Raw genomic sequence first — 16,620 nt, 5'->3', positions numbered from 1 at the left:
CCTGATACTTCCAAATAATAATTACACAACAAAAATGATAATACAAAGCAAATACTACATAGAATATATGTCTGCTACTACCACAACCTCAGTGCTGGAACAATGTGCTGCAGAATAATGAATTGCTATTAATACACTTTATACAGAAAACTAACAACTTTATCCCGGTAATTGTAGAAATGGAGTCGGTGAGGATTTCCTCTCAGTAGTGCCACATCCAAAAACTTGTTAGAAACAAAATAAATACCCCTAAGGGGGACTTTTATGGCACTTGTATATATAAAGTGGTGCTCCGGAGAAATGTGACTTTGTAGATAAATCTCCCCCTATAATCCTCATGATTCATGTATTCTAGTAAAGGTTACGCTGTAATCCAAGGGCCGCTTTCTATTTTTGCAGCATTGATTTCTTACTTCTGTAAGTCCCAGCAGGCCGCCGCCATCTCATGTGTGGGCATCTGAAGCCAGACTGTATCTCTTCCTGTATTCCATGGTTACCCAGCATGCACCTCCAGATCTCGCACATGCTCAGAGCAGCACGAGCCGTGTAATAGGTTGTAGGTCAGGTTTCCATAGCAACCGCAATGTCAGAGGAAGTTCCCGCCCCTTAGCTATGGAAACCTCCCCTCCCCCTCCAGGAAGCAGAAAGTTTATCTACATTTACAAAGATTATAAATCTTGAAATAGAAAAACCTCCTGCAAAAGGAAATTACTTTATAAAAGATGATAATTGTAAATTATATCCCTTGTTTATGTGCAGATGTGTGTGTGTATAAATATATATAACATCTACACAGAAAGAGGGATATCATTTACAATTAGCATTGTTTAAAAAGGTATTACCTTTTCCAGATGCTGCCCCATGATACTGCCACCACCAAAATTGCCCCATCCTATTACCCCATAAAAATTGCCCCATCATATTACCCCAATCAAAAATGCCCCATCGTATTGCCCCCACCAAAAATGCCCCATCATATTGCCCCTATTAAAATTGCCCCTTTATACTGGCACCATCAAAATTTCCTCATCAAAACTGCCCCATCAAAATTGCCCCATTATATTGCCCCCATCCAAATTGCCTCACAATATTACCCCATGAAAACTGCCCCATCCTATTGCCCCTTTAAAATTGCCCCATAATGCTCCCACCATCAAAATTGCCCCATCAAACCTGCCCCCATCAAAATTGCCCCATCAAAATGTCCTCATCCTATTGCCCCATCAAAATTACCCTCATCATACTGCCACCATCAAACTTGCCCCATAATATTGCCCCATCATACAGCCACAATCAAAACTGCCCCATCATATTGCCCCCATCAAAATTGCCCCATCATTCTGCCACCATCAAAATTGCCACAATCAAAACTTCCCGATTATACTGCCCCATCAAAATTTCCCCATCATACTGCCACCATCCATCAAAACTGCCCCATCCTGTTGCCCCAATCACAATTGCCCCATAATACTGCCACCATCAAAATTGTCCCATCAAACTTGCCCCATCAAATTTCCCCATGAAATTGCCCCATTATACTGCCACCATCAAATTGCCCCATCAAATTGCCCCATCAAAACTACCTCATCATTTTGCCACCATCAAAATTGCCTCATCATACTGCCACCATCAAAATTGCCCCATCAAAACTGTCCCATCATACTGCCACCATCAAAATTGACCCATCCTATTGCTGCTTTTGTAAAGTTAAAAACTTTTTACTTCACCAGTATTGGTACATCCCAATCCTGAATTACCGTTTATAGTGGAAGTGGATGCTTCGGACTCTGCCGTGGGAGCTATCCTCTCTCAACGACGTGGTGAAAAGATGCAGCTTCATCCTTGCGCTTTCTTCTCTCATTTAATGTCTCTCATTTTGCTCCTCCCATGAACTTCCTGATATAAGCCATGTCTCTGCACTTCCTCCTTGCCAGAATATTGTGCTATCTCCAGCCTGTATCTCGCTCCCGTCTTCTCTGCTGCTGCTTTATATTTGCTACTGCTCGTTATCGACCCTTGGCTTGTTCCACGACTACGCTTCTGCCTGATCCCAATCTGCAACAACTCGTTACCGACCTTTTGGCTTGCTTACTGACCACGCTTCTGTTTGATCCTTACCTGCTCATCCACTATTGAACCCCGGCTTGCTCACCTCCTGGTGGGGCGATTCTGAGGACCACGACCTGGTACTAACACGCAGCTAAATCCATCTCTACCATCTGGAGCTCTGGTGAAGACCGGTTAGTACTTAGACTCCGCACCTCAGGTGAGCCTGTGTCATCTGCCAGGGTGACTGCCTGTGCTCCTATCCTGCTGGTTAGTGGTAGTCCTGCAAATGCTATAGCAATTGGTCTTCGAGCCTGACCCCTGATCGTGACACTCTAATATATCCCAGAAGTCTCAGCACTAAAGGCTGGAAATGTATATCCACCCCTCCCCCTACATTCTCTATAAGGGATCTTATTCCTGCCACAATCCGGTGACCTTCAATGGGAACTCCTGATTGGTGGACTTTAGGAAGGTGATGGAATATTGGGGTCACTGGGGTATCCACCATCAGAAATTCTGCTGTTTTATTTCATAAACCCCCCAGATCCTTTCCTTTATCAATTTCAGAAGCCCCTGTATGAGACACTGTGTGAGGTCCTGCTTAATAACCAGGTACATAAGGGGGTGACTGAGCTGTCACAGCGCCCCCTCTATATACTGTGTAGACATAAGTACTACAACAGCTTCACCTTTATCAGCTTCCCTAATAAGAAGATCTTTCCTCTGTATAACATTCTGTATATCTTGATATTCCGCTCTAGTGATGTTATGTTACTTTTCACTAAATGGGAATAATTCCTCATATTCATCTTATAATATAATATCATGTGTCTGGATTTGTCTCTGCAGGTTGCATGGATGTGGTGTGACTTCCTCCGGCTGTGATGATCTCCGATCCATTCTTATCAATAATCGATCCCTCACCACTAGGGATGAGCCGAACACCCCCCGGTTCGGTTCGCACCAGAACTTGCGAACGACCCCCGCGTTCGGCACGAACGTTAGAACCCCATTGAAGTCTATGGGACTCGAACGTTCGAATTGGAAAGTGCTAATTTTAACGGCTAATATGCAAGATAGTGTGCTAAAAAGGGTTTGGCGATCTGCCTCCTGCCTCAGGGGACATGGGTCACTGCAAAAAAAAGTTTTAAAAACTACCGTTTTGGCGGGAGCACTGATTTTAATGACGATTAAAGTGAAAAAAAAAAGTGAAATATTCCTTTAAATATGGTGCCTGGGGGGTGTCTATAGTATGCCTGTGAAGTGCCACGTGTTTCCCGTGTTTAGAAAAGTCCCTGCACAAAATGACATTAAACGGAAATAACACCATTTAAAACTGCTTGCGGTTTTAATGTTATATCTGGTTCCTGCAATATGGTTGAAAATCATTCAGAAAAATGGCATGGGTAGCCCTCCCTGCCCATTACCAGCCTATTTGGGTCTTGTACGCATATTAAGGGGAACCCCGTACCCATATTAAAAAAAGGAAATGCGTGGGGCCCCCAGGCCCTATATACTCAGAACAGCAGTATACAGGCGGTGCAAACAAGACAGGGACTGTGTAGGTTTGTTGTGTTAAGTTGAATCTGTTTGTAATTTTCAACTGGTACATTTTTAAAGTGTAGCTTCAGTCAAAAAAACTATTTTTAAGCTTTTTGGAAAACATAGGGAAGGATTATCACCCCTGTATAATTTGTTTTGTCGTCCATCTTTTTTCATCTCACTTGCTGTTGTCTCCTTCCGTTTGCAAGTAGGAGATGTTTGTAAATTGGATGTTTGAAAGTAGGGGCCTGCCCTATATGCTCTGCAGAAATGGCGGAACAAGGTGTTGGTTTTGCAACAACATTGTAAGCCTTCAAAGTGACTCTTGGTGGCCGCTGGAGCGCCCTGCTGTGAACGATTATATCAAGAATTGTAATTACATGCCATTGTTGATCAGTGGTAGAAAAATTGACCTTTGGTGGTTGTGGTGCTGGTGCCACAACACTATAAGTCCTCACAGTTACTCTGGGTGGGCACAGGAAGGGGCCCTCCTGTGAAATATTATATCAAGAATTGTAATTACATGTCCCTGTTAAACAGGGGCAGAAAAATTGGGCCTTAGGCACTGGTGCCATCACACTGCAACCTCTGCCATACACTCTAGTTTTTTTGCAGGAATTAGCCCTGCTGCAAAGCATTGCATCAAAAATTGTACTTAAACGCCCCTGTTAAACAGGGGCAGAAAAATTGGGCCTTAGGCACTGGTGCCATCACACTGCAACCTCTGCCATACACTCTAGTTTTATTGCAGGAATTAGCCCTGCTGCAAAGCATTGCATCAAAAATTGTACTTAAACGCCCCTGTTGAACAGGGGCAGAAAAATTGGGCCTTAGGCACTGGTGCCATCACACTGCAACCTCTGCCATACACTCTAGTTTTATTGCAGGAATTAGCCCTGCTGCAAAGCATTGCATCAAAAATTGTACTTAAACGCCCCTGTTAAACAGGGGCAGAAAAATTGGGCCTTAGGCACTGGTGCCATCACACTGCAACCTCTGCCATACACTCTAGTTTTATTGCAGGAATTAGCCCTGCTGCAAAGCATTGCATCAAAAATTGTACTTAAACGCCCCTGTTAAACAGGGGCAGAAAAATTGGGCCTCAGGCACTGGTGCCATCACACTGCAACCTCTGCCATACACTCTAGTTTTATTGCAGGAATTAGCCCTGCTGCAAAGCATTGCATCAAAAATTGTACTTAAACGCCCCTGTTAAACAGGGGCAGAAAAATTGGGCCTCAGGCACTGGTGCCATCACACTGCAACCTCTGCCATACACTCTAGTTTTATTGCAGGAATTAGCCCTGCTGCAAAGCATTGCATCAAAAATTGTACTTAAACGCCCCTGTTAAACAGGGGCAGAAAAATTGGGCTGCTGGCATCACCCAGAACCAAAAATGTTCTTCCAACATATCAGCGGAGGAGGAAGAGGATAGACAATCAACATAACAGGACAGTCACTCAGCATCAGCATAGGCAGTCTTGAAGGGATGTGGTATTTCAAAAAAAATTATTCGGTTACATCAGCTTCAGGTGCTTGGTAGCTGTGGGTGATCCAAGACTGATTCATCTTGATGAAGGTCAGTCGATCAACTGATTCGGTGGACAGGCGCACCCTGTGATCGGTAACGAAGCCACCAGCAGCACTGAAGGTGCGTTCCGAAAGAACGCTGGATGCAGGACAGGCCAGTAGCTCAATTGCATACTGTGCAAGCTCTGGCCAGTGATCCATCCTCAAGACCCAGTAAGCCAGAGGATTTTCAGTGGGAAAGGTGTCCAAGTCTGACCTTGCCCCTAGGTATTCCTGCACCATGTAAATTAGACGCTGGCGATGGGTGCTGGAACCAATCATACCTTGGGGCTGCGGACTAAAAAATTGTCTGAACGCATCAGTCAGACGGCCACCTTCTCCACCGCTCCTTCTGACTGATGCCTCAGCAACACGTTGTCCAGGACCAGGAGTTTGTGATCTCCCAGTCTCTGGGAACGCGTTGCACAGAGCTTTCTGCAAGGCCTCCCGGAGATGTCTCATCCTCTGCTCCCTCTGCGATGGCAAGATAAGGTCGGCAACCTTACCCTTGTACCGTGGATCAAGGAGAGTGGCCAGCCAGTAATGGTCCCTCTCCTTGATCCGAAGAATACGAGGATCCTTCCGCAGGCTTTGCAGGACCAGGGAGGCCATGCAGCGTAGGTTAGCTGAGGCATTCGGTCCGGAGTCCTCTGGGTCACTAAGGACAACATGATCCGCAGCTACCTCCTCCCAGCCACGTACAAGTCCACGTGTTTCTTGGGACTGTAAATCATCCCTATAAGACTGCTGCTGCTGATGCTGAGTGCCAGCCTCCACCTCCATGCTGACACAATCATCCTCCTCCTCCTCTTCCTCCTCCTCACCCTCTTCCTGTGTGATGGGTGGCACAGCAGGAACACTGTCTGGATAAAGGGGGCCTTGAGAGGCAAGGAAGTCCTCCTCTTCCTGCCTCTGTTCTGCCTCAAGTGCCCTGTCCATTATTCCACGCAGCGTATGCTCCAAGAGGTGGACAAGAGGTATAGTGTCACTGATGCATGCACTGTCACTGCTCACCATCCTTGTGGCCTCCTCAAACGGTGACAGGACAGTGCATGCATCCCTGATCATGCCCCACTGGCGTGGTGAGAAAAAACCAAGCTCTCCTGACCCTGTCCTGGTGCCGTAGTCGCACAGGTACTCATTGATGGCCCTCTGCTGCGTGTGCAGCCGCTGCAGCATGGCCAATGTTGAGTTCCATCTGGTGGGCATGTCACATATAAGGCGGTTCTTGGGCAGGTTCAACTCCTTTTGGAGCTCAGCCAGCCGAGCACAGGCATTAAATGATCGGCGGAAATGCACACAGACTCTCCTGGCCTGTTTCAGGACATCCTGTAAGCCAGGGTACCTGCCCAAGAACCGCTGCACCACCAGGTTAAGGACGTGAGCTACACAGGGCACATGGGTCAGTTGTCCCTGTCGGAGGGCGGAGAGGAGGTTGGTGCCATTGTCGCAAACCACCATTCCTGGCTTAAGCTGGCGTGGCGTCAACCACCTCTCGGCCTGCCCCTGCAGAGCTGATAAAACATCCGCCCCAGTGTGGCTCCTGTCCCCCAAACAAACCAGCGCAAGCACGGCATGGCATCGTTTTGCCTGCGTACTTGCGTAGCCCCTGCAACGCCTACGGAGCACCGCTGGTTCTGAGGACAGAGCACTGGAAGAGGCTGTGGAGGAAGAAGAAGAGGAGGGGGTGGAGGAGAGAGGTGTGTCACAACCAATAGTAGCATTTTGGAGGCGTGGTGGCGGAACAACCTCCAATACTACTGCACCTTGTCCTGCATCCTTCCCAGCAGCCAGAAGAGTGACCCAATGGGCCGTGAAAGACAGGTAACGTCCCTGTCCATGCCTGCTGGACCATGAGTCAGCGGTAATATGCACCTTACCGCTGACCGCCCTGTCCAGCGAGGCAAGGACATTGCCTTCCACATGCCGGTAGAGAGCCGGAATTGCCTTCCGTGAGAAAAAGTGGCGTTTGGGGACCTGCCACTGAGGAACCGCACATTGTACAAACTCACGGAAGGGGGCCGAATCTACCAACTGAAAAGGCAGCAGTTGAAGTGCTAGCAATTTAGCCAAGCTAGCATTCAACCGCTGGGCATGTGGATGGCTGGGAGTAAATTTCTTCCGCCGGTCCAGCAGCTGGGGCAGGGACATTTGTCTGCTATAATCGGACGTGGATGTACCACTAGCAGAGTTCCCGGAAGCACTTGGCTGTGACACACCTAATTCTACACCTTCATTCCTCTCAGAGCAGGTTTCAGAGAGGACTGAAGGTCTAGTGGGGTTGGAGATGCCAGCTGATGAGGAGCAAGAAGAGGTCCGCTTTGTTCTTTGGTGTGGGTCTTTGAGGTATGCTTGCCAACGAGCTGCATGGCAGGTCAACATATGTCTGGTCAAGCATGTGGTGCCCAAGCGGCTGATGTTTTGGCCACGTGAGATACGCTTGAGACATATGTTGCAAATAGCAGCGGTGCGATCTGATGCACTCGTCTCAAAAAAGGCCCACACCAAAAAACTTTTAGAATAACGCGCAGAGGAAGCGCTCTGCGCAGAGGAAGCGCTCTGCGCAGGCGGAGCTCTGCGGTGTGATTCAGTCGGTGTGCTGCCCCTAAGCTGGCCCCCGGAGGGCATCCTGCCTCGTTGGACATGTGCCTCCTCCTCCTCCTCTTCCTCCTCCCTCCTTCCAGGCACCCACGTGGAGTCAGTGCCCTCATCATCCCCTCCCTCTTCATCGCTGTAGCAAACCTGGCAGTATGCTGCAGCTTGTGGAACATTACTGCCAGATTGCTGTCCTTCTTGAGCATCCCCTCTCTCTGTGCTCACGCTACTGCCTTCCTCTAGCTGAGTGTCATCATCAGAGCCCACCAAACACTGGGCATCCTCCTGGAGCATGTACCCAACACTGTGCTCAAAGAGTTCAGGAGACTCCTCAGGAGGACGTGGTGGGTCTAGGGAAGGAGTCACTGATGATGACATTGAGAGGAGGGACGACGATGTGTTGGCAGCTGCTTTTCTACTACCCTGAGACTGGGTGAGAGAGGATGAGGAGGATGAAGAGGGCTTGGTCATCCACTCTACCAAGTCGTTGGCATGTTGCGGTTCAACATGTCCAGCTGCAGAAAAGAAGGACAAGCATGTCCCATGGCCACGTGCTGATGACAATGCACCGCGTCCCCGACCAGCACTGTTGTCTCTAGACACAGAGCCTGCTTGCCCTCTTTTATCGGCTCGCGCCTGTCTGCCTCTCCTTGCTGGCCTTCCAGACATGGTAATGGCCTGAAGGGAGTTGGGTAAAACAGTAGTTGGGTAGTTTATATTGTGCTGGAGGCACACAACACCCACTAACTCCTGCAGATGCCTTTTTTATAGAACAGCAGAGTTAAAGGGGTATATACAGATGTATACTGTGCTGTGCTGGAGGCACAGACAACTTCCAATAACTCCAGCAAATGCCAATCGGGCCCAAATACAGAACAGCTATGTAGGTGGATAATAGCGGTATGAACTGGGTACAGAGCAGGCACACAGCACGCACTATCTCCTGAGTGACACTGCTGACTGCAAGCTCTATTGTTAAAGATGGACCACTAGCTATATAGGTGAGGTGAATATCACGGTGTATACTGCGGTCAGGGCACGCAGACAATAACAAGAAAACAGCAGAGTTAAAGGGGTATATACAGATGTATACTGTGCTGTGCTGGAGGCACAGACAACTTCCAATAACTCCAGCAAATGCCAATCGGGCCCAAATACAGAACAGCTATGTAGGTGGATAATAGCGGTATGTACTGGGTACAGAGCAGGCACACAGCACGCACTATCTCCTGAGTGACACTGCTGACTGCAAGCTCTATTGTTAAAGATGGACCACTAGCTATATAGGTGAGGTGAATATCACGGTGTATACTGCGGTCAGGGCACGCAGACAATAACAAGAAAACAGCAGAGTTAAAGGGGTATATACAGATGTATACTGTGCTGTGCTGGAGGCACAGACAACTTCCAATAACTCCAGCAAATGCCAATCGGGCCCAAATACAGAACAGCTATGTAGGTGGATAATAGCGGTATGTACTGGGTACAGAGCAGGCACACAGCACGCACTATCTCCTGAGTGACACTGCTGACTGCAAGCTCTATTGTTAAAGATGGACCACTAGCTATATAGGTGAGGTGAATATCACGGTGTATACTGCGGTCAGGGCACGCAGACAATAACAAGAAAACAGCAGAGTTAAAGGGGTATATACAGATGTATACTGTGCTGTGCTGGAGGCACAGACAACTTCCAATAACTCCAGCAAATGCCAATCGGGCCCAAATACAGAACAGCTATGTAGGTGGATAATAGCGGTATGAACTGGGTACAGAGCAGGCACACAGCACGCACTATCTCCTGAGTGACACTGCTGACTGCAAGCTCTATTGTTAAAGATGGACCACTAGCTATATAGGTGAGGTGAATATCACGGTGTATACTGCGGTCAGGGCACGCAGACAATAACAAGAAAACAGCAGAGTTAAAGGGGTATATACAGATGTATACTGTGCTGTGCTGGAGGCACAGACAACTTCCAATAACTCCAGCAAATGCCAATCGGGCCCAAATACAGAACAGCTATGTAGGTGGATAATAGCGGTATGTACTGGGTACAGAGCAGGCACACAGCACGCACTATCTCCTGAGTGACACTGCTGACTGCAAGCTCTATTGTTAAAGATGGACCACTAGCTATATAGGTGAGGTGAATATCACGGTGTATACTGCGGTCAGGGCACGCAGACAATAACAAGAAAACAGCAGAGTTAAAGGGGTATATACAGATGTATACTGTGCTGTGCTGGAGGCACAGACAACTTCCAATAACTCCAGCAAATGCCAATCGGGCCCAAATACAGAACAGCTATGTAGGTGGATAATAGCGGTATGTACTGGGTACAGAGCAGGCACACAGCACGCACTATCTCCTGAGTGACACTGCTGACTGCAAGCTCTATTGTTAAAGATGGACCACTAGCTATATAGGTGAGGTGAATATCACGGTGTATACTGCGGTCAGGGCACGCAGACAATAACAAGAAAACAGCAGAGTTAAAGGGGTATATACAGATGTATACTGTGCTGTGCTGGAGGCACAGACAACTTCCAATAACTCCAGCAAATGCCAATCGGGCCCAAATACAGAACAGCTATGTAGGTGGATAATAGCGGTATGAACTGGGTACAGAGCAGGCACACAGCACGCACTATCTCCTGAGTGACACTGCTGACTGCAAGCTCTATTGTTAAAGATGGACCACTAGCTATATAGGTGAGGTGAATATCACGGTGTATACTGCGGTCAGGGCACGCAGACAATAACAAGAAAACAGCAGAGTTAAAGGGGTATATACAGATGTATACTGTGCTGTGCTGGAGGCACAGACAACTTCCAATAACTCCAGCAAATGCCAATCGGGCCCAAATACAGAACAGCTATGTAGGTGGATAATAGCGGTATGTACTGGGTACAGAGCAGGCACACAGCACGCACTATCTCCTGAGTGACACTGCTGACTGCAAGCTCTATTGTTAAAGATGGACCACTAGCTATATAGGTGAGGTGAATATCACGGTGTATACTGCGGTCAGGGCACGCAGACAATAACAAGAAAACAGCAGAGTTAAAGGGGTATATACAGATGTATACTGTGCTGTGCTGGAGGCACAGACAACTTCCAATAACTCCAGCAAATGCCAATCGGGCCCAAATACAGAACAGCTATGTAGGTGGATAATAGCGGTATGTACTGGGTACAGAGCAGGCACACAGCACGCACTATCTCCTGAGTGACACTGCTGACTGCAAGCTCTATTGTTAAAGATGGACCACTAGCTATATAGGTGAGGTGAATATCACGGTGTATACTGCGGTCAGGGCACGCAGACAATAACAAGAAAACAGCAGAGTTAAAGGGGTATATACAGATGTATACTGTGCTGTGCTGGAGGCACAGACAACTTCCAATAACTCCAGCAAATGCCAATCGGGCCCAAATACAGAACAGCTATGTAGGTGGATAATAGCGGTATGTACTGGGTACAGAGCAGGCACACAGCACGCACTATCTCCTGAGTGACACTGCTGACTGCAAGCTCTATTGTTAAAGATGGACCACTAGCTATATAGGTGAGGTGAATATCACGGTGTATACTGCGGTCAGGGCACGCAGACAATAACAAGAAAACAGCAGAGTTAAAGGGGTATATACAGATGTATACTGTGCTGTGCTGGAGGCACAGACAACTTCCAATAACTCCAGCAAATGCCAATCGGGCTCAAATAGAGAACAGCTATGTAGGTGTATATAGTGGTATGTACTGGGTACAGAGCACGCAGACAGCACGCACTAACACTACTGACTGCAAGCTCTATTATTAAAGCTAGATCACTAGCTATATAGGTGAGGTGAATATAGTGGTGTATACTGCGGTCAGGGCACAGACAGTAACCACTACACAAGAGCAAAATAGTAAATCAGCCAAAAACGATTGGTGTGTAACTGTGTTGAAGGTACACAGAACACCCACTGCTTCAGATGCTAACAAACACTACACGAGGCCGCCTGAAAGGCAGCTTTATATAGTGTGGGGCGTGCACTACACAGTCTGAGCTATGATTGGCCACAGGCAGGATGCCTGTGGCCAACCATTGCTCTTCCCGCTACTGGCGCTGCGATTGGCCAAGCATGCGGGGTCACAGTGCATGCTTGGCCAATCGTGAGACAGCAATGCATTGCGCCATCGCAGTGCATTGTGGGCCACACGAATTTTGCCGCGAACGGCCCAAACGTTCGGAATTCGGCGAACGCACGAACGACCAATGTTCGAGTCGAACATGCGTTCGACTCGAACACGAAGCTCATCCCTACTCACCACACTGGAATTATCAGATAATAATCTGGAAGAATCTGGAATAAAACTTCTATGTGAGGGACTCAGAGATCCTGGCTGTACTCTGCAGAGTCTGAGGTGAGAATTATCCTATAAATGATATAATATTCTGCAGGATTCTGGTATAAATCTTCTATGTGAGGGATCCAGACATGTCACCTAGATGAAAGTTATACAAAGACAGACTTATGATTGGCCGGTTACACTGGGACTTCCCATCATAGTCCTTCAGGTCACTCGCTGTTATTGGCTTTCATCCCCTCCCCCTCCACTGACTATCAGAGATCAGACTTTGGCTGGGGTCACACTGGAGGTCACAGCGGGTCACAGCAGGGGGTCCGGTGCGTCTCCATTCACCATTTCAGGTCTGATTTCTGGCTGAATTTTGGGCTGAATTCGGACCTGAAACAGACCAGAAGACGCACAGGACTCCGTATTCTCTTCATTCAGTGACCAATCATAGACAGATGGTCCTCAATTAGAATCTGGAAGGACAGAGCGAGTCTCTAGACCAGAAGTGACCCCTAGATGACAATAAAATCCCCCCATCCTTGTAGATATAAAATTGTCACCTCACTGAGCCTCAAAGAGAAGTCCTAGTCATTTCATCTACAAGCCCAGCAGGGGACGAGGCCGATACAGGGAGAAGACCCCGAACTGTCTGCCAGACATTGATTTATATCAGAGATCAGAGGAATCTATTTTATCTCTCATACAAAATAAAATATTAGTTGCAGAGAGATGGAAATAATTGCCCCTGATTGTAGACATGTTGGGGTACATGTACATATAACATTGTATGTGTAGTGAGGATAGAATCCAGGAGAACCCCCAGAATGGTTCTATGGGGTCTGATCACACCAGACAAGCACTGATTGGTCTTGTTGGGATCAGACTGACATGCCGGTGTTGGAAATCCAATCCTCATCCATCAGAACCATTCAAGGTCCATTTAGCTCTGGTTCCTTCAGAACACAGGCCCGGCTTGTGGGCTGGGCAGGGAACACCCCCCAGGGTTGATTGGCTGATGGCTAAACTCCACCCACATCCATAAATTTAGGATCCTGAGATATGGACGGGGTGATTCCCATGGTGCCGGTCTAACCGATGAATAGCGGATGTTCCTGACATGTTCCTGTCACAGGATAATCCTCAGAAAAAGTTTATTTCTCTTTTATTCTCACAGCCAGACTGTGTCTGTCCTTTTGTCTTTGTTGTATTTTCTCTCATTCTTTATCTTTCTACATATTTTATACACTAAATAACAAACTAGTGTAGCTCTGCTCTATATTACACAGACAGACAACCTACCTGCAGACAGAGGTAAGTGTTACCACAACCCCAGTGTTACTATACGGATGTGTAACTATGTAACAAACCACCTAACCACCTGATCCTGATACTCCCAAATAATAATTACACAACAAAAATGATAATACAAAGCAAATACTACATAGAATATATGTCTGCTACTACCACAACCTCAGTGCTGGAACAATGTGCTGCACAATAATGAATTGCTATTAATACACTTTATACAGAAAACTAACAACTTTATCCCGGTAATTGTAGAAATGGAGTCGGTGAGGATTTCCTCTCAGTAGTGACTTGTTAGAAGCAAAATAAATACCCCTAAGGGGGGCTTTTATGGCACTTGTATATATAAAGTGGTGGTCCGGAGAAATGTGACTTTGTAGATAAATCTCCCCCTATAATCCTCATGATTCATGTATTCTAGTAAAGGTTACGCTGTAATCCAAGGGCCGATTTCTATTTTTGCAGCATTGATTTCTTACTTCTGTAAGTCCCAGCAGGCCGCCACCATCTCATGTGTGGGCATCTGAAGCCAGACTGTATCTCTTCCTGTATTCCATGGTTACCCAGCATGCACCTCCAGATCTCGCACATGCTCAGAGCAGCACGAGCCATGTAATAGGTTGTAGGTCGGGTTTCCATAGCAACCGCAATGTCAGAGGAAGTTCCCGCCCCTTATCTATGGAAACCTCCCCTCCCCCTCCAGGAAGCAGGAAGTTTATCTACATTTACAAGGATTATAAATCTTGAAATACAAAAATCTCCTGCAAAAGGAAATTACTTTATAAAAGATGATAATTGTAAATTATATCCCTTGTTTATGTGCAGATGTGTGTGTATATATAACATCTACACAGAAAGAGGGATATCATTTACAATTAGCATTGTTTAAAAAGTTATTACCTTTTCCAGATGCTACCCCATGATACTGCCACCATCAAAATTGCCCCATCCTATTACCCCATAAAAATTGCCCCATCATATTACCCCAATCAAAAATGCCCTATCGTATTGCCCCCACCAAAAATGCCCCATCATATTGCCCCTATTAAAATTGCCCCTTTATACTGGCACCATCAAAATTTCCTCATCAAAACTGCCCCATCAAAATTGCCCCATTATATTGCCCCCATCCAAATTGCCTCACAATATTACCCCATGAAAACTGCCCCATCCTATTGCCCCTTTAAAATTGCCCCATAATGCTCCCACCATCAAAATTGCCCCATCAAACCTGCCCCCATCAAAATTGCCCCATCAAAATGTCCTCATCCTATTGCCCCATCAAAATTACCCTCATCATACTGCCACCATCAAACTTGCCCCATAATATTGCCCCATCATACAGCCACAATCAAAACTGCCCCATCGTATTGCCCCCATCAAAATTGCCCCATCATACTGCCACCATCAAAATTGCCACAATCAAAACTTCCTCATCCTATTGCCCCATCAAAATTTCCCCATTATACTGCCCCATCAAAATTTCCCCATCATACTGCCACCATCCATCAAAACTGCCCCATCCTGTTGCCCCAATCACAATTGCCCCATAATACTGCCACCATAAAAATTGTCCCATCAAAATTGCCCCATCAAATTTCCCCATGAAATTGCCCCATTATACTGCCACCATCAAATTGCCCCATCATATTGCCCCATCAAAACTACCTCATCATTTTGCCACCATCAAAATTGCCTCATCATACTGCCACCATCAAAATTGCCCCATCAAAACTGTCCCATCATACTGCCACCATCAAAATTGACCCATCCTATTGCCCAGTCAAAACTGCCCCCACCAAAATTGCCCCACCCTATTGCCCCATTATACTACCCCCATCAAAACTGTCCCATCAAATTGCCCCCATAAAAATTGCACAACCCTATTGCACCCATCAAAATTGCTCCATATTGCCCCATCAAAATTGCCCCATTATACTGCCACCACCAAAATTGCCCCATCAAAACTGCCTCACCCTATTGCTCCATAAAATTGCCCCTATCAAAATTGTCCCATCATATTGCCCCATCAAAACTGCCCCCTCCTATTGCCACCATTAAAACTGCCCCATTATACTGCCACCATCAAAACTGCCCTGTCAAAATTGCTCCATCTAAATTGCCCCATTGTACTGCTCGCATCAAAATTGCCCCATCCTTTTGCCCCATCACATTTCCCCATAAAATTGACTCAATAAAAATTGCCCCAATATACTGCCACCATCAAAATTGCCCCACAAAAACTGGCCAATCATACTGCCACCATCAAAATTGTCCAATCCTATTGCCCCCATCAAAAGGACCCCATAAAAACTGCCCCATTCTATTGCCCCATTATACTGCCACCATCAACATTGCTCCATCATATTGCCCCCATGATACTGCCACCATCAAAATTGCCCCTTCCTATTTTCCCCATAACACGTTCCACCATCAAATCTGCCCCATCAAATTGCCTGATGAGGCTACACTGATATTGCGGCACTGGTGGACACTGATGGGTGCTAGTGATGGCCACTGATCAGCACTGCTAGGCTTTGCCTCTCTCTGCTCGGAATGATGTCCCTTCAACAGAAGTCGGGGATCGTTTTTTTTCCCTTATGCTGCGTGAGAAGAAAATAAATGATTACCGGTCCTCTATTTACATCACATGATCAGCTGTGATTGGCTGACAGCTGATCACATGGTAAGGGGCCGGAATCGACCCCTTACTCCAATCTGTGATCACCCAAGTCTCATTGATTTGGGTGATCACAGTGCATGCCGCGCGCTCCCTGCGGGAGGTGTGGCCAGCTTGTAAAGGGAGGACGTCTCCTGACACCCTCCCAGCAAAGCAGATCCGCCCCATACACATCATTCACCTATAGAGAAGATCTGAGGGGTGAAAACATTTGTATGTTACCAACAACATGGAATGTATAGAGATCTGTGTCCAGATATCACCAGAATCAGAGCATGACACCTTGTAATGTCCTTCACCCTAAGGGCCCTTCACACATGTGGGCCGTATGTCCGTATTTCATCCATCCGTTTGTGGGTGAGATACGGACATACATGCATCCCTATGGGGGATGTTCATCCGCAGACACCCGCTATTGTCCGCCTCCGCAATTGTCCGATTCTGCAGACGGAGGAAAATCCTATTTTTCTATCCATCTGCAGAGCGGATCTGATGAACACAGACGGTCCGTCCTCATCCAATCCCCAT

At 46.9% G+C, this 16,620-nt stretch overlaps 1 protein-coding gene across 5 annotated transcripts in view; it reads left to right on the top strand.

Moving 5' to 3' along the window:
* LOC143981455 (NACHT, LRR and PYD domains-containing protein 3-like) overlaps nt 1-16,620 on the top strand; it is a 182,835-nt gene that overhangs the window by 105,582 nt on the left and 60,633 nt on the right. The window contains exons 8-10 of one of the 5 annotated variants that reach the window (XM_077479317.1): nt 2,899-3,005; nt 12,095-12,173; nt 16,285-16,293. The exons of the other annotated variants lie outside the window; for them this stretch is intronic. Coding sequence (XP_077335443.1) covers nt 2,899-3,005; nt 12,095-12,173; nt 16,285-16,293 — 195 coding nt within the window. The remainder of the gene's footprint in view (nt 1-2,898; nt 3,006-12,094; nt 12,174-16,284; nt 16,294-16,620) is intronic. 5 annotated transcript variants of the gene reach the window in all.

This window comes from Lithobates pipiens, unplaced genomic scaffold (assembly GCF_037356315.1).
Source record: "Lithobates pipiens isolate NorthernLeopardFrog02 unplaced genomic scaffold, aLitPip1_a1.2 Scaffold_157, whole genome shotgun sequence".
Classification (NCBI taxonomy): domain Eukaryota; kingdom Metazoa; phylum Chordata; class Amphibia; order Anura; family Ranidae; genus Lithobates; species Lithobates pipiens.
This window is presented reverse-complemented; position numbering and strand designations above follow the sequence as displayed.